Source organism: Urocitellus parryii, chromosome 13 (genome assembly GCF_045843805.1).
Source record: "Urocitellus parryii isolate mUroPar1 chromosome 13, mUroPar1.hap1, whole genome shotgun sequence".
NCBI lineage: Eukaryota > Metazoa > Chordata > Mammalia > Rodentia > Sciuridae > Urocitellus > Urocitellus parryii.
The window spans coordinates 63,965,995-63,993,782 of NC_135543.1; the positions used below are offsets into that span (position 1 = coordinate 63,965,995).

At 49.0% G+C, this 27,788-nt stretch overlaps 1 protein-coding gene across 1 annotated transcript in view; it reads right to left on the reverse strand.

Moving 5' to 3' along the window:
- Ptch1 (patched 1) overlaps positions 1-27,517 on the reverse strand; it is a 59,060-nt gene extending 31,543 nt beyond the window's left edge. The window contains exons 1-9 of the mRNA XM_026401988.2: positions 26,965-27,517; positions 25,136-25,328; positions 7,650-7,839; positions 4,363-4,432; positions 4,176-4,267; positions 2,567-2,765; positions 2,134-2,255; positions 1,160-1,307; positions 292-423 (exon numbers count right to left, since the gene is read on the reverse strand). Of these exons, the coding sequence (XP_026257773.2) occupies positions 292-423; positions 1,160-1,307; positions 2,134-2,255; positions 2,567-2,765; positions 4,176-4,267; positions 4,363-4,432; positions 7,650-7,839; positions 25,136-25,328; positions 26,965-27,156 (1,338 nt within the window). The 5' untranslated portion in view covers positions 27,157-27,517. The remainder of the gene's footprint in view (positions 1-291; positions 424-1,159; positions 1,308-2,133; positions 2,256-2,566; positions 2,766-4,175; positions 4,268-4,362; positions 4,433-7,649; positions 7,840-25,135; positions 25,329-26,964) is intronic.
- Between the last annotated feature and the right edge of the window lie 271 nt (positions 27,518-27,788).

The window sequence follows — 27,788 nt, forward strand, 5'->3', positions numbered from 1 at the left end:
CTCACCCGGACCCAACAAGAACGTGACTTTTAGATGCCACATGAAATGAGGGGGGACTCCCAGACAGGAAAACTGCAAATGGGGGGGACAGGGTGGGGGACACTTTACACAACCACTGTCCACACCGTGACGCAGCGGAGCTCTCTCTTTCCCGGGGCACATGTTTGTTAAGAGCAGTTAAGAAGCAGGTGCGGTCACGGGGAGATGCAAATGAATCCTAAACCAAACCAAATCCAAAAAACAACCTGACCCAACCAACACCACCCCCAGCAGCCCGCGACTGATCGTTACCATCAGTAAGTAGCCACTGGCCACGCGGATGACGCTGACATCAGAAAAGGATTTCAGGATGTCATCCAGGGTGGTGGTGGTGAAGGAGAGCACCTTTTGGGTGGAATTCTGGGCGACGCTTTGATGAACCACCTGTGGTCACAACACAAGGCTAAATTCCCAAATGGAATTAAAGCTTCCACAAGCGTCCACAGCACAGGTCTTGGGGGCCACATCTCCCTAGCCCTACACTTCTTTCCGGTACCTTAACATCACAAAGTTCTGTGATTCGGGTGGACAACGATCAAGGGAAAATGGGGGCCACAGTGAGCCGGTGTCCCTGGACTCCCTCGGGGCACTGTATTTACGCCAGGGCAAAGCCCCCTACTCTGTCCCTCATGGCCCTATCCATTTCCCCCTAATCCAGAACAACTCATTCTCACAGGCACTCCCCCACCCCTTCATTTGCTGGCCACTTTTAAAAGGTCACATGCAGCTCAGTAGAGGTCACTGCTTGGGAAACAAAGGCCAGCCCCTGTCACATGACCTGACCCAGGGGCCTGCAGCTGTGGACAGATCCTGGGCCTTCTAATGTTTTCCACACACCTCTCCTGGTTCACTTAAAAAAACACTTATGGCTGAGCTCAGGAGCTCACAACTGGTTACCAAACTTCTTTGGGGGTACCCCGATTAGAATTAGCATCTCTTGGATAACGTACGCCCTAAGACTTTTGCTATGAGGGAAAAGGAAAGCTTGCACCCCATCAAGTTCCCAGAATTTTAATCCACGTTGGAAATGAATGTCACGGAAATAATGTTTTAAATATCGGTGAGAAGGAAAGATGGAAGGCGACCCACGAGTGTGCCCCCAACTCAGAGATGGGTTTACCTCCACATAAGTCCTCTGCCAAGCCTCCAGGATGGCTGCCGCTTTGTCCTCGTTCCAGTTGATGTGTGACACGTACTCGTAGCCCTTGAAGTGTTCGTACATCTGCTTGGGAGTCATCAGCTGGAACATGGTCTGCAGGGCGTGGGCGCTGAGCAGGGGAAGTCGGTAGGAAGGCACATCAGCATCCCCAGGAAGCGGTCTCCCAGGGTGACCCCCGGCCACAGCCCCCCACTGGCTCCCAGCAGCTCTTCCCTCCCACAGGAGCACATGTCTCCATTCAAACAGGACTTGGCTGGTGATTTTGTCTAATAGATGGATGTACCATACTCAAGGTGTAACCTTACAAACCTCTTACAGATAGACCCCAAAATTAAATTAATAGGCAATTTCCTTTCTCAGTTTCTATTCCATGCAACAGGAAGGGGAGAGGAGTAGATAGCTTGACCAGACCCGCCGGGTCCTGCAATGCACGCACTCCACCGCGAAGTCCCCCCAGATGGCGGCTTTCCCGAGGGAGAGATCCCAGCGCCACACCTGACACTCAACTGCCCAGAGCCAAGAGGGACCAGGGGGCAGCTCTTGCTTAGCTTTTAGTTCTCGGTCTTTTGTTTAACAGTGTGCGACCCTGCCCGGCTCACATCTGCCAACACTGCCCGCTAGGACTGGTGTTCCTGGCCTGCTTTACGCATGCCCGATCTCTACATAATAGGCAGATCTTCTAAAACCCTCCAGTCAACCACCACAGTGGACGCAGACTACAAATCCCTTCTAGAGAGATTCCTGCAAGCTGCTTTTTCACACTGGTTCGGTCTGCTAATATTTCCTAATACTCGAGGCCACCGTATGGCAAGCCAGGGTAACAGTGAGGTATGAATACAAATACACTTGCAGATGTGTGTGTGTGTGGGGGGGTGGTTTTCAAGGAAAGGAGGAGAGAAGAGTCGGTTCGCATTTTACTCTGTGTGCCGGGTTACCTGACGAGCTTCCCAGTGCTGTTCTTGACTGTACCACCCACAATCAGTTCTTCCTGCCAGTGCATGTATTTTCGGGATAATCCATGGCATCCACCATTCAAAACAAGGGCCATATCAAGAGGCTAAAATAAAAAGACAGCCACATAATTACGGGAATTAGTAGGCAGGTCACATGCCTTGTTAAAATCCAGTACATTAAGGGCTTGTTTGTTTCAGAGAGAACATTAATAACTAGGCTAATGAGAGGCGTATGGCAAATCTTACAGCAAAATTTAGCTCTATAAACAAACTTAGTTCTATAGGTGGAAAAAAAGAAAAAAAGAGATCATGGAGAATGAGGTATTAAATATGAAAATAATAAAGAGAAGAATAAATGGAAATAAGAGCAGCTTTTCTCTCTGGCCCTTCTAAGAAGGCTCACGGCGGCACTCACTCGGGTTGAGTTCTTGTTGGGGGCTGTTGCAGGGCAGTCGGGATCGGCGGGGTTGAGGCAGGGGCGGTCCATGTACCCATGCCCCACTTCAGCCTTATTCAGCATCTCCTCCCAGCTGTCTACTTGATAATTTATTTTCTTTAACTCTTCTAGGAATTCCAAAGGGTCAAAGTTGGTCCACCGCAAAGGAGGTTTACCTCTGCGAAAGAAATCAGGAGGGGAGACCATGAGAAACAACTCTCAAACTCAGGAAAAAAAGTCTGCATGTCTTGTATCCACACTGCAAGAGGCTTTTTGGTAATGCTGGGACTCGGGCATAAAAAATATGCATGGTCCTTTCCCGTAGGTCTGTATGCAAACTTAAGTCAGGGAAATAATTCATGATTGAAAATGGCAAGCACAGGGCTTATGAGTTAAAGAATGCACCACCCCCCCCAAAAAAAAATCTTAATTGACAGTATATTGTATTTTATACCTAAAAAAAAAAAAATTAGCCAATGGACACTTCTCTAAGCAGAGGAGTAGGATCCAAAACTTAAGGGGCGGGGGAAGGAGGGGATCACATTGTCAAATTAGCACTCGCTGGCCTACTAAATACTTTGTAAATGTCATCGATCAAAATATTTGATCTCTGTTCCCTTTAACAATTCCATACTTGTGAGCTCTCTCTGACAGCCTGGCCATCAGGCGGGGCAGCCCCCTGTGGCCTCTGCCATCACCACCATCACAGCCACTTCCCCCCACACTCACTTTTGAATTTGTGCTGTTGACAGACCAGAAAGGCTTTTGGCTGCCTGTTATGTGGTTCAAACCACTGTAGCTGCTTAACCAGGCTGAAGTCATTATTCAGAATCTCCCAACCAGAAAACACAAAACCCCTTATTTCCCATCTAAAACTGTACACTGAAGGTCAGGGGATGGCCACTGCAAATTGCTTTTGCAGATATGTGCAAGCCAGCACAGAAACAATAACCCAAGCATCAACTCTTGCATAATTAACAGAAAATGTCTACACTGATTAACAATCATTCTTTAAAAGACGCGGTATATATAATATCCAACTGCTAGACTGTGACGCGTCCCCAACCCGGGCCTTCAAAGACAGGGCACTTCCTCCTTAAATGTCATTAATATGATCCAAAGAAAGGTTCGTATTTTACTCCCCAGGAAGATCTCGAACTTTCAGTTGAAGGATTTTGTTCTGATCCACACCCACTAAAAAAAAAAAAACAAACAAACAAAAAACCTTCTTCTTAAAAAAATAAGTTAAAGGTCTAAGTGCCCGGTCTGCAAAAACCACATTTTATAAAGAGTTAAAACAAAATCGCACATACTCTGCAATCATTTGCATTTTATTTGCATATAAATAGGTTGGTAAAAGTGAATGAAATTTAATGATGCCTACAGAACTTTTTTTTTGAAAAGGGGAAAGCCATTCTGCTGGAATCCCCTCTTCCCCCACTATTCACTCAAAAAAAAATGCACATGGAATTTCAATGTTTTTATTTCTTGTTCAAAACTGAAAAAGAATCAACAAGGATGAGCCATGTCCGAAGCCTGCATCTGAAGAGTTCAGAAGTCAGATACCGGAAGACGGGAGGACACTTACAGGAGGTACGCTGTCCCCGACTGTAACTTCGCCCCTTCCCAGAAGCAGTCCAAAGGTGTGATGATTAAACAAGGGTAAAGATATTCTATGATCTGTCAAGGTGAAAAAGAACAGGCCATGCATTAGGTGAACACATACCACTGGAGTGTTTTTGAGACTTTTTTTTTTGCAAGACAAGAAAATATACCTGATCCATGTAACCGGTTTCTGTGATAAGTTCTCCTGATTTGTAACACAAATGTTCCAATTTCCACTGCCTATTGGAATGAAAAGCAGAGACAAAAATTTCTCATAGTGATGAAGAAAATTAGTGCAAAATCAGAACAATAGAACATATAAAAAGGATTGCAATTTCTATCACTTTTAAGCATCTGTCAAAACCAGCAGAGCTTTTGCCAAGTGGAGACCAGAAAGCTTGCTCTAATGAATAGATAATACTCGATTGTAATTAACATGTGGGGTGTTTATGTAAATGAATGCTACCCAAGTCCTTGAAAAGTCTTGTTTTCTTAAGTGTTTTCCCAATCATCTTATTTACACCATTAATCTGCTTTTCCACATACATTAATCAACTTGAGGCAGCCCAGCTGAATCATCACAAATTCAAAACAAGCGAGGGCTAAATCAGCGAGGCTCATGACGTACCCATGCAGAAGACGGTATGCTTGGTAACACTTCATAGATACTGTATGCTGACTTTTTTATTCATAAGCAGTGTTTGAGACAAACTTTCTTGTTCTTAACCAAGAACGTAATAAACAACATTTGCGGGGCTGACCACACTCTCGTGGAAATCACACCACCTACACAGATCAAGAGTTAACTCCAAGTTTTATTATCTCTAGAAGAGTATTATATAAACCGTGCTTTCTGAATGTGTTAGAGAGATAAGCCCAATTTGATGAAAAACAGGAAATATGGAAGAGGAATTCAAGAGAACCAAAAATAAATAAATAAATAAACCTCCCCCTAAACTGCTCGTATCGGTCTCCAAAGGGAGGCCTCTCTAGACTTTAGCCTTTTCCCTGTGCCTCCTGCTGGACCTTCTTAAATGGCACCTTTCTGCTGATAAGCTTTGACCAGTGCCGATGGAAACAGCCCCCTTCTCTAGAGCAGCAGCCCGTACTGGACAACTGTAGTGGGCACGGCCCAAGCATGGCTTTGTCCCTGCCTATCTGTAGGGATGTCTCTCCTCTCCCCAAGAGCAGGACTGATGTCACCCACCCATCCATCCGTCCATCCATCCATCTACCCCTTTACCCACCCCTCCAACTCCTTCAAATATGTATGTGTCTATAAATGTATGTACTCTCTCACACATGCATGCGTAACACACATGTATAAATATACATACATGTAACACACACACATTTTAACTCTGTATAGCATCAACACAGAGCCGCCAACACTAGTAGGTTCTCAGTATCACCTGACTACTTGTGCTTGTTTTAGAAGACATGGCTGTGCATTCACTGGCCTTAGAACCCGAAGGCAAGGGGTTAGAACCTGGCTCCACCATTTAATGGTCCTATGAGCTTAAATGAAGGCTCTCATAAGTCTAAGTCCCAGTTTTTTCACCAAAAAGAAGGAGAGCTCAACTACACGTGCATTCGTAAAGTCCATTCCAATGCATAAAATTGTCCGGGCTCCATCTTAGCTTAAAGGTGCAATTTCAGTTTACAGACCCTCAAATCTTCTCCTGAGGGACATAAGTGACAAACCCTCTCAGGGCAGGGGCTCTTATCTTAACAGTGTCCTGGGCACACACACAGTGGTCCTGACCATCTACTCTCAGAGTGTTTGCTAGGCTTCCCTTGCAAATCTGCAATGGGAATCCGCTATCTACAGGTTTTTTTGGTTTTGTTTTTTAAATATAGACTTGGAGGTGAGCTGGCCCAACTCAGTGCTGAAATACCTCCTCTTGTTTCCTAAGGTCCTTTCACACACACACACACACACACACACACACACCTGATCTGGGAACCACCTGAGGATGAGACAGATAGCTGACAGATGAATTTCCCAGATGTGGTGGTCCCTGGGGTCCTAGCTACAGCTGGAATGGGTCCCGCAGCCAATCCAGGTGTATCCATAGGAGTAAAGTCAGAGCAGGGACAAGCACACGTCCTAATCACGTTCTCTTCTCTAGATCTCCCTAGTTACTGAATGCCTGTGTTGCAATTTCTTCACTTCTATTGTGAAAAAAAATAGTTATCTGTCACCCCCTTAGAGTTCAACAGTGCTGGAAAGCCTACGAGAGGGGGTGAAGTTGGATGAAGCCCACTCAAGGTCCTCTAGAAATGGAGTTTAGTGATGGCCATCTGAACAGGCTGTCAGTCCATCAAAAACGGACTGCCTGGCCTGCATAATGGACCACATGTGTGGTTCCTGTCCTGAAGTGACCGACAGTTTACATACATTAGAACAAGGATTGTTCTGTTCTAGAACTCTTCCTAAACTTTGACTTGACTCACAGCATTGTTAAGTCAGCCATGAAACTAAAAGATGCCTTTTTTAAAAAAGAGGTGAATCTACTTGAGGTAGGAAGGATTCCCAAGGAGGCTCCATCCCACCCATTTGCTTTGTGATGTGCCAACTATGGATTAAAAAGAAGTAACTATTTCCTAGTCCCTCTGTTTGCTCTTTTCTTCTTAGCATTATTTATAAGGTAAAGAAAGGCAATTTAAAATATAGCTGCTCTGAAAATAGCTTAAGCAATAAAGACAATTTACTATGTTACCAATACAATCGATTTTGGAAAAAAAATACCCTTAGGCAATGAAACATTTAATAGCCCAGATATACAATCACCCAAATGGATCAGAATCATTCTCACTGGGGGGTGGGACCAAGATACTTACCAAAAATACATTATCGAGCACTGGTTGAACATTTCTAATATGAAAATCTGAAATGCTTCAAAATCCAAAACTTTTTGAGTGTCAATGTGATTTCACCAAGTGGGAAATTCCACAACATGAAACTCTGTTTCATGCATGAATTGCTAAAAACATTATATAAATTATCTTTAGGCTATGCTTATAAACTGTATTTGAAACACAAATGAATTCTGTGTTCAGAATTTGGTCCTATCCCCAGAACAGATATCTTATTAGGTATATGCAGATTTTACTCCAAATCCTAAAATAAAAATAAATAAATAAAAATAAAATAAAACAAAAAAGAAACACTTCTGGTCCCAAGCATTTTGCATAAAGAATACTCAACCATACAATGTCCTTGCTTTGTTACCAAACTCTGAAAACCAAACAAGATGGGGGGGTGGGGTGGGGAGTGGGGGGTGGAGAAGACCTCAGTGACAGAGGTTCAATCCCCAGTATGGCAAAAAAGTTTTACTAGAACAGTGGGACACGCCAGTTGAACTGACACTCGAGGTACATTTTCCAGGCAACTTTGCTAATCAGGGACCTATGCCAGCAGCATCTTCCCGCCGCCTTACCCAGGTGGCCTTACCTGTTGTACATGTACACGTGGACCCGGCTGGCCTGGAGCGCAGAGTCCAGGTGTTGCAGGAGCGCTTCTGTGGTCAGGACATTAGCACCTTCTTCTTTGGGGGTCTGTATCATGAGCTGAGGATTAAACATGGCCTCTTCTCCAATCTTCTGGCGAGTATAATTTAATTCACGACTTACTCGCCCACCAACTGACAAACATGGACAGGTTTCAGTGAGAACAGGAAAAAAAAAAAAACACCCCCAAAATAATAAAAAAAAACCAACAAAACAAACAAACAACAACAACAACAACAACAAAAACCCACATCACCACAGATTCCTGTCGTTACCTCACCAATGGAGGCAGGTTCCTACACAATGAACACACTCTGGCCATGCAGTGGTCTGTTTGGGGAGCAACACTCATTTCATTAATGGTAAGGTTAACCTTGCACACGATAAATATGGAAAAAATACTCTCTGACCTGCATGTCACTTCCGCAGACCTACTGGATGTGTGCTTTGTGCACATTCTAACTAATTTGCCATGTGTTTGAAGGGGGAGGGGGGCAGGAAAACTCAGACACCTTTTCCTTGTAGACTAGACCAAATAACCCTGTTACAATTTCTTTCACTTGTATAAACAATGTGCCCCTGCAGCACATTTCAAGATAAATGGCTTCAATTTACACTCTTCTCCTATGTAATCTGGCAAAGGTAACAAGGAAATGTTTCTCCTCGTGGAAAAAGAAACAAGGAAAGGTGGCAAGTGTGTGTTGGGCACCCCAACTTGCCAGGAGAAGATAAATAAAGGGATTCAAATCAGATGCACCCGGGGAAACCCCACGGAAGGGGAGCAGGCTCTATCAGCTGGGCCATCACAGGCAGTCCCTGGAACATGGTTCCATCCGAATCATCCAGAAAACACAGGTGCAGGTTCTGAGTCATCTAGGGGTGGGTGGCCTGCGTTCAGGAAGCTTCCCAGGTGATCCTGCACCAACCCAGCCCTTGGGCAGGTTGGTCAGAGCTGGGCACAGGTGGCCAAACCGTTGGCACCGATTCTGCTAACGCCTTTTTTCTCATCCTCTCCCTTTCACACCCTGAGGCCCAGGCTTTATATTCTATCCTAGTTTTGAACCAGGGAAACTTTGGAAAGTAGCACCTGCCCTGGAAAGCGCCTTGGGAGGATGGTACAGAGAGAGGACCCTAGAGTGTCTCCCCAGGCCATGCACTTGAGGGTGAAGGGGGCGGGTCTGAGGAGTTCCTAAAGTCGCTGATAAGTTGAATTTTTGCTGAAAAGCAGGCCTCCTGCTAGAGTTTAGAAAAAAAAAAAAAAAACTCAGTGATTTTAGCTTTCCCACGAGGAGGAATCCTTTTTCTTCAAGTTTAGTATTCAAGGACATAAACATTTGGTTTGGGCAAGTAAATAAGTACTGGGAACAGCGGGGCGTTTAGTTCTTTTGGCATATTTTATAAACAAGGGGGCAGGCTAAAAAGCAAATAATGCCCTCATTAGGAAAACTAGCGCAGAATTTCGGGCTGGCAGGACCCTCTGTGCAGGTTCACGCAGATGCCAAAGCCGCCTGGAGCTCCAGGGTGAGGCTTGGGCAGGAGTGTGTATGCAGCAGTTGGTACCTTCAAAGTATCAAGACTCCTGCGTGCTGGCCAACAGCCGTGGGGAGTGGCTGAGGACCTTGCAATCAATTTTCAATTAAAAACACCCCCGGGGCACAGCACACTGTAAAGTAGTGCTGGCTTGGCATGCCCAAGGCCCTGGGCTCCAGAGTGGAGGGGGTTCTGGGAAACTACTTGCCACACAGGCTCATTTGCATCACGTTGCTGATGGTATCTTCCCTGAAACCCTACTACATACAGCTGCCTGAAGGCAGCCGTTCACCCAGCAGGAATCACAATATATTCTACAAGGAGGACTCAATCCACATCTTGCTGGTAGGAGGTTAAGTGATGCCCAGGGAGCAGGTGCCCCTGGAGATGGCCTGGACTTGGCAGGATCCTCCCTCTGGCCTTATCAAAGCAGCTGCTGCAACTATGTAACCCTCGGGGCCACAACCCAGGAGTGCACACAAAATAACCAAATCAAGTGGGAGGGGCCTGCACTGAGAGTGGCCTCTTACTACACTCTTCCAGACCAGCTGCACAATGGGTCCATGATTTTCATCACAGGGATTTTCAGAAAGACTGCTGTTTCCATAATATCAAATGGAGACCAGCCAGGTCAGGGGGCCACATCTGTAGTCCTGACTACTCAGGAGGCTGAGGCAGGAGGGTAGCTATTTCTAGGCCAGCCGGGGTTACTTAGCCTGACCCTGTCTCATAGTGAAAAATAAAAAGGGTCGGAGATGTCGCTCAGTGACCGAGCATCCCTGGGTTCAACCCCCATTACCAAAAAAAAAAAAAAAAAGAAACAACTTCATGGTCTCCATTATATTTTCACAATGTTTATTAAAACAAACATTTTAATAAAGACGTACATTTGCCATGACTCTGGAATTAGAAATCCTTTTGCTCTTCTACCTCTTTGCTCAAGTGATCACTACAAACATCTTGGCAAGGTGACGAGCAACTCCAGCCAAGACAAGACTAACACCATAGGATGACCAAGCAAGTAGAGGTCAGACCTGAATTCTAACGTCTGCTCAGCCCCCTGTGCTTGATCCCACTTATGAGTACTGTTAAGTTAATTTTTACATATTACATGGCTCATGCCTTGCCTAACATTTCAAATATGAACATTCTTGTGAGTTGCCATTTGTTTTATGGTCAGCCGTGGTCAGGGCAAGTCCTCAATTGGCAAGCATTAGTGAAGGCACCTCCTGTGTGCCAAGGGGTGGGAATGGTTTAATGGAGGAGATCTGCGTACTCTGCTGCTATGTTCCAAGAGACTCACTGGCCAGGGACAGGAACAGGCAATACACCAGCAAGTCAGTAAGGACATTTTTATAGCATGACAAGTTCCAGGAAGAAGTAAAGATGGCAGTGCCAGCTTGGGTGGTGGAGAAGGGGGAAGGCTACTTCCAGTAGGACAGCTGGGAAGACCCAAAGGGAAGTGACGTTCAAGGTGACTGAAGAGCTGGGTGGAAATGTTCTAGGAACAGCAAGCAGAGCCTCAGGTTTGGCTCACTGCAAGGAGAGAAAGAGGGAATACATGTGCCTGGAGCTGGGTGAGGGCATGATGATGTCACTCACTGCTTGTGTGGGTAGACTTAGCTCCTTCTCCAGTATACCTGTCATCAACTGCATGACATTCAGTAGGTCTTACATCAGTGTTCACCCAAGGCCCCGTGGCACAAGCTACAAAATCCAAACTCCTCTAGACAGCAACTTGACGGACCTGCCCGTTGCAAGCAAAAGCCGATCCCAAACCCTGGCTGAATCACAGCCCAGAGATGTCCTCCTTATCACCCGCAGCGTGCAGCCTTGAGCTCAGGACATGGCCCAGAACCATTCCAGGTGACAAAAATTACAGTCAGGGCCTGAGAGAAAATGGTTTTCTCCTTTCTCTTTTCCATTTCCAAGGTCAAAGTCTTTATATATTCTGAAAATAATCTAATGTTCATGAAATACTGCAGAGAAAAATAACCATAGAGAACAGAACAAACTGCCAAATCCAGTATTTATGAGGCAAACGAAGGCATAGAGAACCAGGTTAATAGCCATGATATGATGGCTGGGTGGTGTTCTATGAGTAATTTTTACCTGCTTTCCTTTTGGGGGGAGGGGGTTCTCTCTATTTTTAAGATTTTCTTCAAGAAACATGTATAGTTAAAGGCTTCTATGTGAAAAAAAAAAAAGGACAAGGAAAAAGAAGAAAAGTGTATTCAAAACAAGATCTGAGTTTAAAACAAGCTCAGTGCAAAAATAAAACGCATCTCTACCTCAACCTTTCTCTCTAGCTTTCTCTCTTCATCCTGCAAGCAACTACTTAAACAAAGTAACAACCAGCTTCTTTGAATAAGACACAAAATAACATTCTATGCTGGTGTGGGCTTTCCATTTGCCAAGCCCTTTAACTCACTTGTTGACTTAGAAATCAAGGGTGTGTGTGTGGGGGGAGCTGCCTTGGACAGGTAGTAAGAATGGGGATCAGAGCACCCTGGTTTCCAGTGCTACCTTTTGAGTCAGGGAGATTTGGGATAAGTCCCTAAATAGATGAGCCCCAGTCAGATTCTCTGCAACATGGGGACAAAAATGCTAAAACCCACGTCACAGGATGATGTGAGGATTCACCGACACTGGTTGTAAAGCTGCCCAAGTCCTCACCTGGGGACCGGTCAGGTAGCCATTCTTTTCCTCTTTTATGAAGAGCATTTGTCATTGCCCTTACTTGGAGGAGTCAGGTGACTTGCCCAAGGTCCCCTACTAGTGAGGGGCAGAACTGAAGACACTAATCCCAAGGCAAACTGCCCTGCCAGCCACAATGCTTTCGAGCACCATCTGAGAACCTGAGTGCAACAGAGGAGCTGGTCTAGAACCAAGATTCCCATGCCAGACTATGTGAAGCTCACACCTAGAACTTTCAGAAAGCATTAAAAAAAAAAAAAAAAAAAGGCATTTTTATGTAAAGGATAATGATGCTGCCTCCAGATTTTTGAGTCATGAGGGCACATACAAGCCATCTTCCGCTGTGAATTCTGCATGGTATTCTCCAAGAACTCAAGGCTTAGATCAATTATTTGAAAGAGGCAGGCACAGGGCATCACTTCTGCAGAGAGTTCCTTTGATCAAGCTCTGCTTATTCTCTCCTCCCCAAACCAACCCAAGCTCGGTTTTGCAAAGCAAAGCAAGTGCAAATGTACTATTCTTTGCTTTTGCAGCACAGGTAAGAATCCATTCTGCAAAAAGGTCCCCACCTCCAGACAGTCCTATTCCACTGCGCTGCAGGTGTTCCCCGCTGTGTCACGGCCTTTCACACAGAACTGAAGCCATGTGTGTCACATTCACACAAAAACCCTTTAAACAAACTCTTATTGTGGTGATCTAGGTTAAGATGACCAGAGATAGACCAGCAGACTTTTTTTTTTTAACCCTATGAAATTCCAAGCCCCTTAAAGGAGGTGCTTCTCCTGTCCCCTCACCTCAGTATGTACAGAGGACACAGAAGCATACCAGGGCACAGCACACAAAGTATTGCATGAATAGACGAATGAATGGTCTCGGTCCTGGGAACAGGCAGTCATCTGTACAAGATATTAATTCCCCCCAAAGCCTCAAAAAGTCAATCAGTCAAAACAAATGGCCCTTTCAGCCTGGAAAGTGTCCACTCAGAGTCCAATTAGGAAAATAGGCCTGTGTGTAGTCAAGTGCAGCATTTGCATTTGATTAATCCTGAGAGTTATCTAACTGCCTCTAGAGACCCCCCAACCCCCCCCCCCAGGTCCGTTCTTTCAATGGTGCGGTTATTGTGAGGATGGAATAGTACAAATTTCTAAAGGGCTGTAACTGCAAAATTATTAGCACTGGCTCATTTTCTAAACTGAAATAAATGAAGATGCAGTCATCTGGGCTACTGGCTGAACACCCATGGCTGTTTCAGTCCCTCTTCCCCCTCCTCTTTTCTTATTCCGGAGGAGGAGCCAACTGCTCCTGAAGGTTCTGGGCGGTCAGAGTATGCCCTTGGGTGTTGCCATGGGAAAATGTTGGAAACACACGGCCCAAGGAGTATTTGCTTTAAGAAGAGTCCAGACCCGGCCACAGCCACTCTTGCGCCCAGCGACCTCTCCCGACAGCGCAGAGCGCTGAGCCTAGGTGGCGTGCAGCCGTGTGTAGGGTTCCGGACGCGCGCATGTGCGCGTGCGCGCCATGGTAAGCACTGCCCCCAACCCACAGGCCAGCAGCTTGCGGTGCCATCTGTCACCAGCCTCGCCCGGGCTGCTCCCTCTGAATGGCTTTCCCTAAGACCAACCCGCTCGCCCTGTCGGACGCAATCAGGTCAGTACAGCCCTCTGCCAACGCTAGACCTGCTGCCTGTCGCGGCACCCAGGGCCACCAACTCCAGAGCAGACCCTGCATCTGTTGGGAGGCCCTCTTCTCCATAGGTCACCCACTGCAGGACGCAGCCGGAAGTGCCCTCTATTCCCAAACAGCACCGGTTCCAAGCTGTGAGCTGTCCTGGGTTCCCCCTGACGGCGCGCGCTCCACCAGGTCCAGGAACTCAGGACCCGGGCCAGCATCTTTTTAGCAAGTTCTGAGTTCTCAGCTAAGGCCTGGTGACTTCATTAAAAAAATAATAATAAAAGCAGAAAGCAACCCAACCACAATAGGAGTCGATCCGCAGGCTCGGCACCGCAGCACTGGGGCTGCTGCTGTGTGTTAACCGGCTCCTTCTCCCGCGTCTGTGGGCTGACATCACAGCTCAGCCCTGGGCCTCTGCCCGCTCCAGCCTGGGCCTCTTCCCTGGCCTCCTACATGGGGAGGAGGCAGTGCGATCCCACCTTTGCAGGCAGGCCTCCTGGCCTCGCCTGAACCCCAAGCTGGCCTGACTTATCTCCCGTGCTGTTCCTTCCCTCTGCATCTGTGCGGGGAGTCCAGTCACTGGGGGCCACTTTCATGATTTTGTTGCCATCAGGATTAGCTGGATTAGGGGCCAGTACATAAGGACCCCCTGGTGCCCTGAGGAAGTTTCATCACGGGGTCAGCATGGTGTGAACTATATTCTGTCAACACCACCACTTCTTACAGCCACCAACCAAAAAAAAACCCAAAAAACAAAAACAAAAAAAGGGGGGGGGAGTGTAAAACGTATCAACTCATCATAGCAATAAATCCCCCTACTGGGCATTTCAAAGCGTGTCAGCCATTCAGGACTGTCCTTTCAGACAAGAAACTTCAGTGATTTAAAAAAAAAAAATCTATTAAGAACGACATCGTGGGTCTGACAGTGGTGGTACCGGGCAAGGGGAGGAAGTACAGCTGCCCGTGGGGGAGGGGGAAGCCCACAAAAAAACTAGCTCTTTTTCAAAACCAGTCAAGCAGTTTGGGAACAGTCCCACCAAGGAGAGCTTATATTTTGTTCGAAGGTTCTTGCCATCAAGAAAAGATGGTTCCTTTTTTTCTAAAAACAAAATTTCCATCACTGCCCATCCAGCAGCCCCCCTACCCATATGAAGGGCAGCAACACCCACTGGTAGGACAGGAGCAGAGAGAACGGTGTGGGGGGTAAGAGCACAGAGAGGAAAACTAAAACAGATCTTTTAACTCCTATAAAACTCCAGTGACTGCCATTTTTCCTCCGAGGGGATCATTTGGCCCATTTACCGACCCAAATGCCCCAACCCTGGGCCCCACTCGGTCTGGACCCTGTGCGAAGTAAACACAATTTGCAGAGAAAGTCATGGGATTTCTGCAAGTGTGTGCAAGTGTGTGTGTGACAGAGCGGTCCCTCGTGCACAGAACCGGCTGTCCCATCAAAGCTGTATCTGTTATATTTCTGTCCTACTCTTCTGTTTGGAGTATTCACCCACAAGAGAAAAGGAGGTAAGCTCTCGCGGCCCTGACCTGCAGCTGGAACACAATACTTTCGCACAGCCCTGCCGACCCCTGACATAAATTTTACACCGCAGCTGGCATTTACACACTCAGCATTACCATATGTATAGCTACTCGGTGCTAATTATGCTAATCACCTGTCTAACTCGCTGCTGCGAAAAATGGTTGTATTTAGCAGTCCAGTGCGTACCAATGCAGCTTACTGTGTGGCTGAAATGTACATTCAGACGGCCCTGAATGGCAAGATTTTTCCACGTTGCTGGCTACATTCAGGCCTCAGAAAAATTTATTCAAGTCAACTGGTTTCGGTCCGCAACAAAAAAGTTACGAGAAAAAAGTGAGTGTGTTCTTGCCCTAACATTCTGGATCTGCTTGCAAGCAAAATGATAAATCAATTGGTGTGGGAAACAAAAAGGGAGAGGGATTTCTTTTGGGAGCCATGTGAAACTGTAGCCTATTTAAAAAAAAGAAGAAGAAGAAGAAGAAGAAGAAGAAGAAGAAGAAGAAGAAGAAGAAGAAGAAAAAGAAAGAAAAAAAAAGAGATAAAGAAAAAAAAGGGGTCACCCTATTCCTCAAATCTCTAGAAAGAGCAGTTAATAGATATTTAGCCCTAATCCCAATTCTCTTAAATTGCAAGCTTTGTTTGCGATTAAGCAAAGTGTTAAACCTGTACAATTCCCCACCCCATCATGCACAGACTAAAACAACGGTATCATATTTATCAGTTTTACTCATTACAGCAGTGTGTGAACTCATGGAGGGAGACAATCAGCTAAAAGTAAAGAAATAATTTCTTAGGCAGCTAGGGAAAATTCTTTTGTTATTTTCTTGCTTAGAAAGCCTCTATTTAAAAAGGGGGCTGTGTGTGATGTTTAAGTCTTATTTTTTGTGAAGGTTTCTGGTTTCCCACTAAAGGAGCAAAGGAAATCAGGGAGCAGGGGTGGGGGGGAGATGGGAGAATTCAAACAAGAAAAAAGTGGTGGGGGAGGGAGAGGGAGGAGTGGTCTCAAAACTCCTGTTTTCACCATTGCTGATTTGTAAAGCAGTTTTCTCAAATCACTGTATAGGATGGATTTCTTAAATGCGGGCGATATTAGTGCAGCTATTTTAATAATGCCCTAAATTCAAAATGAAATCCGATTTCCTCCTAACTCACAAAATAGGTACCTATTCATTTAAAAACCCAGGAGTTGGGCCCCCGCGAGGCTGTGCAGGCTGCAGGGGTGATGCCCAGGCAAACCCACCCCCTTTCACTGCCAGCTGCACGTGAAACACATCTGACCCAAGGGTGGCCCCAAGTGCCCCGTTCCGTTCTCACCTTCAGTGATCTCCATTAGCAGAATCCTTACTTAAATCCAGAAAGCAGGAACAAACCGGAAGACCCTTTATTTTGAACCATATCTTGGGCCACCCCCCAGTGTGATATAACACCCGAGCAGCCTGGGGATAAATCTTAGCTTTATGCACAGGTGAACCCGCCCAGCAGGCCTTCCCTCACGCTGTAGGGGGTCCTGAAGGAAGCAGAGCCTCTCCAGGCTTGGCTTCCCTCCCCTTTCAATCTAACCAGGAGCAGATGACGGAGATGAGGCTCACAGAAACTTGAGGATGCTGCCAGGAAGACTACAACTTGCTTCCCGCCCTTCCCCACCCCAAGGATGAAGCTCAGAGTAACTTGAGGATGCTGCTAGGAGGACTGCCAGCCTCATTCGTGTGTGTGTGTGTGTGTGTGTGTGTGTGTGTGTGGTGTGGTGTGCTGGGGCTTGAACTTAGGGCCTCATGACACGAGGCAAGCGCCCTACCACTGTACTACATCCCCAGCCCCAATCCAGCATTTTATAAATTGATCTGACCTAATGAGGCAACATTATCCAAGCCACATCTTGCTCTCTGGCACCCCAATCCCACATGCTATTCTTTGCCATTCACTCCAAAGGGTTCATTTATCTGGGTTCTGGAGTTCTAGATCTTGACCCTGCAGCCCAAAACACAGGGACCACTACTGCGCTGGCTCCCTGCAAAGCCAAGGGCCCACCCTGCTCCCCCCCCCCCTCAATCCCTCACTCTTCTTAAATAGGAGATGGACCACCCTGCCTTGTGGCACACAGCAGTGTTTACATTGCAATACTCGGCTGTGTAATACATCTGGCATTTTTGGGCAAGATTCCTGAGCTAGGGGCCAGAAGCCCTTAAGCAATGATTTAAGGAGAAAAAAAAAAAAATCATGCACACTGACTTAACAAAGCCTACTTCCAGTTTCTTCTGCTCCCTTCTCTCCAGGTTACATCAGTAACTGCAAACTACCTTGGTTGCTAAACTGAGTCAATCTGCTTCTTCTTTTCATGGATCCTAATAATAATAAACAAACTCTGTGCTGTGACATGGGGACTTGCTTCTCTCTGGCCTCCCCCCTTTCATAGCCAGTGGTGTTATGGGACCCACATACAGTGTGCACGATTTGGGCCAACTCACTCCTGGGTTTCTGGATCAGAAATAAGGTCCTGCCTCCACACTGTAAATCTCTCCAACAACAAACTTGTTATTCATTAGCAAGTACATGACTGTCCACCACGGATACAGTTTCCTGAACTGTTTTCCCAACTATGCTCTAAGCCCCCCAAAACCACAATAGTCCTGTCTCTGCTGAAAGGGCTGAGGATGCATCATTTTACATGCAAAATTCCTGAACACCTCCCCGATGGTCAAGCAGCTCCTCAATGATAGCCTTCTACTGCTTGGGAAGGCTAATTATCTCTATCAAACCTAGTTAAAGAGTACCTATGTAGACAAAATCAGGCAACGCAGTGTAAAGGGGTGGGAACATCCTAAATCCAATTAAAGAGAGGAAAAAAATATTAAAAAAACAACTATGAAGTATGATCATAAAGCACCCCAAATGAGGGATTGACTTCAAAGAACAACAGGAGAGTTTATATTTTGATTCTGTATCTTTAAAGAATGTTCCCATGGAGAAGACTCCAAAGAGCTTCCTCCTCCAGAGCAGGCAAGGTGCATCCACTAGCAAAGCCTTTGCTCTCTCTGATGTCAACCAAGACCTTGCACAAGGACTGAAGAGCCAAGGCTTCAGAGCCAGCCAAAATTTGGATAAGAACATCCATCTTCTTTGATCTCTACCCAACTCCATGTTCCCACTGGCTTGGGTAGGGGTTCTATGCAGGGAAGGCCTGAAGGAGGGCACCTGGGTGACCATGTCCTGGTTTATTTTACTCAGCAGTTCAAGAACGCTACAGGACCCTCCTGTTCCCTGTTTCATGGGCCACAGGAAGGACAGGGGACCGAGACACATTTCTCATGCTCTCTGGTGGTTTGGTATACACTGAGAGAACATAATGGGTTCTAAAGTGACCTCCAAAGTCCACAAAGATGTCAGGCATCTTCAGCAGGAGACACACATCTGCCCAAAAGAACCCACCCAAGAAGCAACTCTCTGGGCTGGTCTCGAAACCAACATGAGAAACTCAGGGATGCAAGGGCAGTTCTCCATCTAGTGTCTCCCACAGCCAGTTTCAAACTCCCTCCTGTCCATCTCTGACTAACCAGACGTAGGGCCATTGCAGATTCCACACGGCGAACTCCAGGATTCCTCATAGGAGGAAATGGCTGGGGCAGCTTAGGTGTGACTGGGAAAGTGGAAGGAAGGGTGGGATGAAGAGAAGGAAGGAAGGGACCAGGAGAGGTTTGGGGAGCCCCCAGGGGCACAGGGAATAACAGCACTACAGGAGCAAACCCACCCAGGTGGGCCAATTGTTAGGGATGTCCTAACTCCTTCCACTTTTGCTCCCCACCAAGAGCATCCAAATAGTGCCAAAATACTATCCCGCAAAACTGCTTCTATTAAACAGGATCCCCTTTAAAATCATTTTAAAATCTCCCTGTGTTGGTTTTAAAAGCCAACAGAACTTTTCGAGCTGAACACACGCCCTAAGCCCGTGGGCATACTCTTCAGGGTTCAACCTGGGCAGAGGGCTGGCATGGACCACGTGGAGGGCAGCCCCATGAGAAGCCCCTTTCCCTGCAGCACTGTGCCCCCTTGCCTCTCCCCTCCCCCCAATATGAGAAGCACAGCAAGGACAGACATGTTCCAGCTCGCCCTGAGTGGACAGGGCGCTGGGGGTCACGGGCAGGTCAGCTTTGAGGGAGAAATCCAAACGAAACATAAACACCGCCCCGTGCAGACCAGACAACTCTCCGCCATCCAGCCAGCATTAATCCAGCATCAGCTGCGGCGCATAATCCAAACAAGCGGCCCCGTCGGCTGGTACATCTGGAAGTTGTCATCTTTTGGAACTTCCAAGCAGCATTTGTATGCATCAGAGACACCCCACTACCCAACTTCCGGGAGGGTCAACAACAGGTAGCAGGGAGACAGGGTGGCTTCCCAGGGCCAATCAACTGCCCGGTGCACCTGAGGTTACTTGTTATTGATGTATTTATTTATGCATTTGCCATTTGATATTTTTTAAAGTTAATTACTATTGGGTTTTCAAGTTTTGACTCTTAAGTATGAAAGGAATACCACAATTGCTTCTACCTGTGGTGTGCTGCTCCTTGAACCTAATAAATTCCTATCTACATGGTCTTCATTAAAAAAAAAAAAAAAAAAAGTGCAGGGGTCCAGGGAACACAAGAAAGTTGCATTTCATTGTCTTTCTGTCCCTGGGAAATGTCCTCAAAGGAACAGCCCACTCAGCAGAAATGGGGGTAACTTTAGGAGGGCAGTAGTGACAGGGCCCATTCTGCCCTTCTGGTAGAGCCCCTCTTTGCTATCAGTCCCTCGCCTGCCTTGGTCCTGCTCCAGAAGGCACCCTGGCAAAAGCAGGGTGCAAGAACAACACCAGAGCTAACCATGGCTCCAGCTTGGGGAAGGAGCTGTGACTGCAGGCAGGGTGCTGTGTTCCATGAACGCCTTCTAGGAAGTCCCCTTCATCAAAGCCTTCAGCCCACTGAGACCAAGTGCAACAGGTCTTGATGCAAAATTAGTCACACACACCCCCACCAAGCACTCAAAGATGAAGTCTTCTTTTTTCCATGGCTTTTCCCCTCTCTCCTCATGGCAGTTAAAATTTTTATACTTAACATCATTCTAATTAAAGAAAAATTAAAAACTTAAGTTAGTAGTGTGACATGGAGGGAATGACCAGGGTAAGCGTAGGGATAGCATGGCAGGTTTACCTTCAAGACCAAAAACCCTTCCGCATCCCACAGCAGCACAGTGACAGCCCTAAGGCTACCACGTTTTCCGTCTGCACAACTCTTGGAGTTATTTATCATCTAAACCACTGGTTCTCAATTGGGGTCATTTTGTGAACCACGCCCCAACTTCCCCCCTTGGATATCAGGCAACCCATGGGAACATTTTAGTTGATCTAGCAGGAGGTGTTCCTGGCCTCCAGTGAGTAGAGGCCAAGGATGCTGCTGGAGGTTCAAGGACAGCCACTCACAGCAGAGGGTCAGGGGAGAAGGGGGGGCGGGTCTCAATGGTCTCCTATAACCAAGCACCCAACTTCATTTCAAGAACACCAGGGCACGGTGCCATCCAGGGCAAACTGGGGGAGCCCCTACAGACATCCACATGTATTTTTTTTTCCATAAAAAGATTCCTATTTCTCTTTTTTAAAAAAATGAACACCTCTCACCCTCTCCCTTGATGCTGGCCTCAGAGCCCTCGACAGCCAAACACCAAGGCAAGGTGGAGTCCCACCAGGCTGTCACCCTCTGCAGAGGGGAGGCCAGGGGCTGGGCGAGCTCTCAGGAAAAACACGAAGCTTGAAGAGATGAATGAACCTTCACTCTGTCCCCAGAGAGTCTCACTACAAACTTGTGACAGAGAGGGGGCTGGCGCGGGAGGCTGACATGAAGGGAAATAGATATGAAGGGGGCCAGGGGGACAGAACCGCTAAACTAAAAGGAAATGCCAACAGAGAAAAGGGCAAGAGTGAAATAGATCCGTTGCCATCTGTGTCCTGAGATCTAATGGTACCAGGGGAGGACACCAGAGGCCAAATACAATGGCACAGATCATGGGACAAGCCACGAGTGGCCCAAGGAAGAGCTCCCAGCACACACCTCACACAGGAGGCCCCGCAGACCTTGCAAGCCTCCAGGCTCCCACCTCCACCTCAAAGACCCTGCAAAGGGCATGAGGCCACACCCTTTTGCTGAGCCTTGGCTCATGCTGTTCCTTCTAAAGGGCATCCCCACACACCCCACCCACCCTCCAGCCCCAGGCCTCCTCCCCAGGGCCATTCTAGAAGGCATCCCTGGTTTCTGTGCCATCTTGGCACCACCGCCCTGCATGCCAACTGCCCACAATGTGTCTGTGGGCCTGCTGGGCAGAGGTCCCCCTGAGGGCGGGGTCTGTGGCTTTTCACCAAGCCTCCTCTGGACTGGCAGGGGCTAGTGCAGAGCAGGCACAGGCAACATGTGCAGAAAGAGTGTTTCTTTCTAGTTTTAAGTGACAGTCCACCTCGTCCCACCTTGCTGCCATCATCATGTGACTCTTTCAGGGTAGGTGTCAACAACGCGTTCCACCAATTCTATTTACCGTTACTCCACTCCTAGGTGAGCTGGCTTTGACATTAATGACTTGCAAATAATATAACCCCAAGACCTAAGCTGGCATCTGACATAACTGACAGTTTCTTAAAAGGCGATCATTACAGGAATACTTTAACAGAACCAGAAAGTTCTTCTACCTGTGCACATGTGGGTGTGCAGGTGTGGTATATACTGGTCTGCACATTGTGCCTAATGCATTCAGACTGTCTTTATCTCCCCCAGCACATTCAAGTACAAAAAGTCAAATTAAAGACATGCCTATCAAGTGGGTTGCTCAACTTGCTGGCTGTTTTAAAACATATCCTTGGGCAGATTTGAGAATGCAGTAGGGAGCCCATGTGCACATACACACACAGAAACACAAAGACAACTGGATGTCATATATGTGCCATTTCTTTAATCACAGGAAGAGTAATCATCCTTTCCAAACTGTCTTAGCATCCCTCTTCCCTTTAAATCTTACCCTTTCCTATCTTGGGTTGCTTTTTAACTAGGGGAATATGCAACCTCTATTCATTTGGCAAATATCTAGTTCATGTAAGATTTCATGCCTGGAAACGTTCCTGTTTTGATTAAGAAAGCATCCTGTAACAGACTTCTTTGCTCACAGTGATAAAGTTTATCCAAGGGACTGATACCTAACAGGAACCTAAATTTGGCAGTGGTACTAAATTTAATTCACTGATCTCTGCTGACATATGTACAGGGCAGTAGGAAATTCTCACTCCTGAGAGAAAATGCTCAAACTATTCCACTGAGTGCTGACGCGACCCCCAGCTCACTTGATCACAAACAAGGTCTTCCACAGTTACCTCCACTTCATATAGCAAGTAAAGCTGTTGACTAGTGTGGCAATCTCTCTGGCTGAGTTCACCTGCATTTAGGAAACTTGCTTCTTCTACAGGGGAAGAAGCGAGCATGGGATACACACGTGCATGAATGGACGCACGGATGACAGATGAAGGCCGAGGCCACAGGGGATTAAGTGACTTCAGTCACTAGTAGGCAAAGTGGACAGAGACAGGGAGTGACCCATAGCTTCTCATCTATAAGATGGGGCAATAACTGTTAAAAACAAAACACAGAAACTGTCATGTTATCAAAATAAAGATAATAAGAGCCACTGTATTCAGTTGTACAGCATGTGATGAAAACATATGGCAGCTGCTCAGGAGGTACTGAATATTTGTCCCAAGAACCACAGAACCACACTGAAACTGCCTGTGCAGAAAGGGAGTAAGAGCTCAGAGGATGGGGACCCTAGCTCAATGGTAGAGCAACTGCCCAGCATGCCCAAGGCCCAGGCTCCATCCCCAGCACTGCAAAAACAAAACAACAACAACAACAACAACAAAACCCCAAAGAAGACGGCACCTCCAGTGCCCACTTACTACAGCAGTTGGAGCCCCTGCCCTTGGAATGAGCTGGACAACCCAGAAACACTTCCTCCTGGAAATAACACTAGGTTAAGAAACTCACAGAACCTCTTTAATTATTAAAGGTCTGCTGGAAATAATTGCTCAAACAACACAAAACCATTTTTTGTCATCATCATCATCAACTGGCAACACATAGGTTCAGCCAATCACATAGTTCAGCCAATCACAGGCCTTCTACACTACAGCCCCGCCTCAGGAGTTACTGCCTGGATGCCCCTTTACACTCAGGGCTGGCATCAGAGAGCCCCACTCAGATGGGGCCATCGCTAGGCCCTTCTTGCAGGCCCTGCTGAGGGTGGTGTGCTGCCTTCTAGAACACTCTCCTCTCTCTCTAGGTATCCCCAGTTCTTCCTCACCACCTCCATGGAAGCTTTTTTTTAATCTCCATTTAACTTCTATGGCCCATTTCATCTATCCACCCAAATTCAGTGCAAGTGCCCTCAGTAAACTCCTTGCTAGGGACATAATAAGTGCTCAATGAAACCCTTCTTTCATCTACCAACGACAAGCACCAAACTGAGGGAAATGGCCCAATGGATTCAATCCAAAGTACACTTGTATTAATTACCAAGCTACTTCAGGAAGGAATGTTTTCTGATCTTAATTATTGGATTATTATTTTAATTGTCAGTTCTCAACTAAATACTCTACCATATCCTTGCAAGAACGCTGCAAGATTAAAATACTCTTCGAGGCTAGTCTCCAACACCACCCAGAAAGGGATCACTGAAGCAATTTATGCATAATAACTCCTCTCTTGCAAGTCTTGAGTTTCTACGAGTGCCCCAGATATTTCTGGTCTGAAATATCTGAATAACTACTTCGATCCTCCACACCTACTCCCTTGGTAGAGATACCCAGAGCAATATATAAGGGGTTAAAATGTTTCCAAACAGTGTGATTCTTTCCTTTTCAAAAAGATCATTGAGAAACAACCAACAAGAAAAGGGGGGAGAGGGGATAAGGAAAAAAAATTTTTTTAAAAGAAACTCTTACCACCAAAAGAATATACAGGGTTTCCGTGGTGGGTGGTGGTGGTGGTGTCTATTTTAAATTTACAATTCATTTTCTAAGGCCGGCTTCAAGAACCCCCAAATTGAGGAACATGCATAAAAGCCTGGCAGAACCCCTTGGAGAGCTCCCGGGGCCCCTCCCTTCCAGCCAGCGTTCTTAAAACACATTTCTTTTTTCTGCCTGCAAAAACAGCTTTCGCGCAGAATAATTCCATTTAAAAAGCCCCCACCCGCGAGGAAACATTAATCTACTTTGCAAACATGCGTTCCAGTCTGTGCTTTACTATTTTTTTCAACTCCTTCCCCCCACCCCACCCCCTTTTTTTTTTTTGTACCTTGAGACAAATGTTTTTTTCCCCCAGAGTTGAAAGCTGTCCAAAAACAGGACCACACACGCCGCCGCCTCCGCAGGCCCGCGCTGCGCCCGCCCCCCGCCCTCCCCAGCGCGGCGGCCGCGGCCGCCGGGGCCGCGCACACTCCCAGCAGCCGGAGGGGTGGCCTCTCTCTCCACCCCCCACTCCTTTCTCTTTGGACGCGGTGGGTGGGGGTGGGGGAGGGAAGGAAGCCGAGCGGGGGAGCCGAGACCGCGGAGGCCTGCCCCTGGCCGCGTCTCGGGGCGAGGCGGCGGCGGGCGGCCGCGGTGGCCAGCCCCGGACCCCCGGCCGTGCCGAGTGGTCCGCCCCGCGGAGGGGCCCGCGCCCCCGCCGGCCCGCCCTCGCCACTGTCTCCCACAACACCTAGCAGAGCGCAGCGCCCCGAGTAGATTACAGCGCGGCCTTTGTCGGCGGGCCTGGCTCCTGGCCAGGCGCCCAAACAATAAACAATTCCCCCTGGTGCGGGCAGGGGGTTTTCGCTGGCCACAGCCAGGCTCTAGGTGTGTGCTGGCAAATATCTTCATCAGTTGGAGGGAAGGGAAGGGACGGGGCCCGGGGAGGGCGCGACGGGCGCCGCGGCGTGCGCTGCTCTCTTACCTTCCACCCACAGCTCCTCCACGTTGGTCTCCAGATTAGCTGCCTTTAATCCCACAGCGAAGGCCCCAAATATGAGGAGGCCCACAACCAAGAACTTGCCGCAGTTTTTTTGAATGTAACAACCCAGTTTAAATAAGAGTCTCTGAAACTTCGCTCTCAGCCACAGCGGCGCTTTCCGGCCAGTAGCCTTCCCCTGGGAATGAAGCAGAAGGGAGGAGTGAAGGCCGGGTAGTCACGGTCGGCGCGCCCACGCCCGCTCGCGCGTACCCGCCGGAGAATCCCCCCGACAGCCGTGGGGGGCCCCGCGCAGATGGGGCGCAGGGACTCGCCCTCCGGGCTGGAACCCAGGCTGGAGGGAACGCGGGAGGCGTGTGTGTGTGTGTGTGTGTGTAGGGGGGGTGGCGGGTCATAAATCAAAGTCAGGCTGCAGCGTGGGAGATGCACCTTGGGGACTGCAGGGGCGCCCCCACGCGTGGCCTGCACAGCATCCTGGAGTGTGACTTGGGGAGCTGGGGATAGGGCGGGCGACACAGAAGGGCAGGCCAAAGCAGAGAGACAACCATTCTGCACAGGCGATTTTCACCCCGGACCCGGGAAGGGAGGGGCTGCGTAATCCCAGCGACCGAGCCCAGCACTTCAGCAGCAACCACGTCCCGCTTTCCCATAAATCCTGCACCACCCATCACCCTTCTCTGGGTGCTCCGGAGAGGACCGGTGCAGGGGCCGAACGCTCTTTTGGAACAATATATTTCGAATTCCCCCGTCTGGAGTGGCATCTAGTGGGCATCCACGTGGTGAGCGCGGCCGCGGGTGCTCACTCCCAACGCTTCCATAGCTTTGGAAGACGCCGTGTGAGCCGAATTAGGAAGTGGGGCAGCCATCTGCAACTTACGACAATATTTGTGATCGGAAGAGGGCAGCCACAGGGATCTCTCCCTCCTCTCCCTTCCCTTCGGGTTAAACGTAACAAAACAGCCGACTGCACGGGGGAAGGGCCCAGGCCGGCGCAGGCGGGGGTCCGGGCTGGGTACAGGCTGCTCCCGGCGGCGGCGCTGCCCCGGTGCTGGCCGCGGCCCCGGTGGGCCCCCGTCTGGGTGCTCGCCTTCCCCGGATTCCACACATTTCAGCCAGCCTCGTAAACACAATGAACCCGACCGCTCGGCAGACCCGCACCGCGGATTTAAGGTGGCAATTTGTTTACAACTTTCCCTCTCCCCATCAGGTTCTGAGAAGAAGCGGCTCAAAAAACGTGAAAGAAGAGGGGGGATGTCCTCTTCCGAGGATAATTTTTAAGGGAGCAGAGATTTCATGCTCAACAAAAGTAAAACCGGCTGCCAAAAAAGGAAACCACCTTTATTTCGGCTCCCTCCCCCCTTCCTCTCTCCGCCTCTCTCCACTCCGCCTCCCCCTCCAAGATGTTAAGAAATGTGGCAGCGTTACAGGGGTTTAGCTGCAAATAGGGGCAGGGGCGCAGAAGGAGGGAGCTCCTAGGCAGGGGCACGGGGCCGGGCAGTGCTGCGGCCGCCCTCGAGGTGGTCCACTGTGGACAGCTTTCCAATGCTCCGGAAAAGGCACGCCAAGGAGGGCGTGCACACACACACACACACACACACACACACACACACACACACACCTCCACCCCCTGCAGACCTCAGACAGCCCTTTCCTCCCAGGACCGGAGGGAGGGTTTGAATTTTTCAATCCCCACTTGTCTGCCTCTTTTCCTGGAGGGGTGTGTGTGTGTGTGTGTGTGTGGTGGGGCTATCCCAAAGAGGAAGAGGAGGGAGGAAAGAGTGGGAGGAGAAGAGAGGAAAGAGTCTGAAATGCACCTTGGAAATCTGCTCCAGAGCGAAGGCGGCGTCGCAGTAGCTGGGCCGGTGCAGATAGTCCCGGTCCGGCGCGGCCGCGCGGCGCAGCCCCCCGGTCCGTCTGCGCCTCCCGCCGCCGGCCGTCCGGCCCAGGGCCCCGCTGCAGCCGCCGCCGCCGTCCTGGGGCTCGGCGGTGTTACCAGCCGAGGCCATGTTGCCGTTGCCGCCGCCGCCACGGGGACCGAGGCTTCCCGGGCGGCCCGGCACGCTGCTGCTGCCGCCGCTGCGAACTCCCGGCGCGCCTGGGCGCTCGGCTCGCGAGGACGCTGCTGGCCGCCGGCTGCTCGGGCTCGGGCTCCGGTTGACAGACCTGCTGCTGCTGCCGCTGCTCCTGCTCACACGGCGGGCGCTGCAGGCGCTGCGGCCGCGGCCGCTGCCGGGGAGTCAGACCCTGCGCCTTCCATTGCCACATTGCGCGGGGGTCCCGAGGTCTCTGCGGCCGCTGCTGCCCACATCCAGTTCGCGGGAGGGCGAGAGCCGGCGCGCGGAGCGAGCCTGTCCTTCGGACGCTTTCACCGCGCTCTTCGCGGTCCCCAACTCCCCTTACCCGCCCCCCGCCCCGCGCCGCGACCCCTTCACTGCAGAAAGCGCCAGCAAATCCCTGCAGCTCCCGCCGGCTGCGCTGGCTCCCTCGGCGCCTCGCGAGTCGCCCGAGCGGCCGCGGAGGGCAAGCGCAGAGCCGCCGCCGCCGCGGGGTCGGAGGGTGCCCGGCGGGTCTCAGCGCTGCCGGGCCCGGGCAGCCGCCGTTGCCGCTGCTCCCGCGGCTGCTGCTGCTGGCGGTGGCG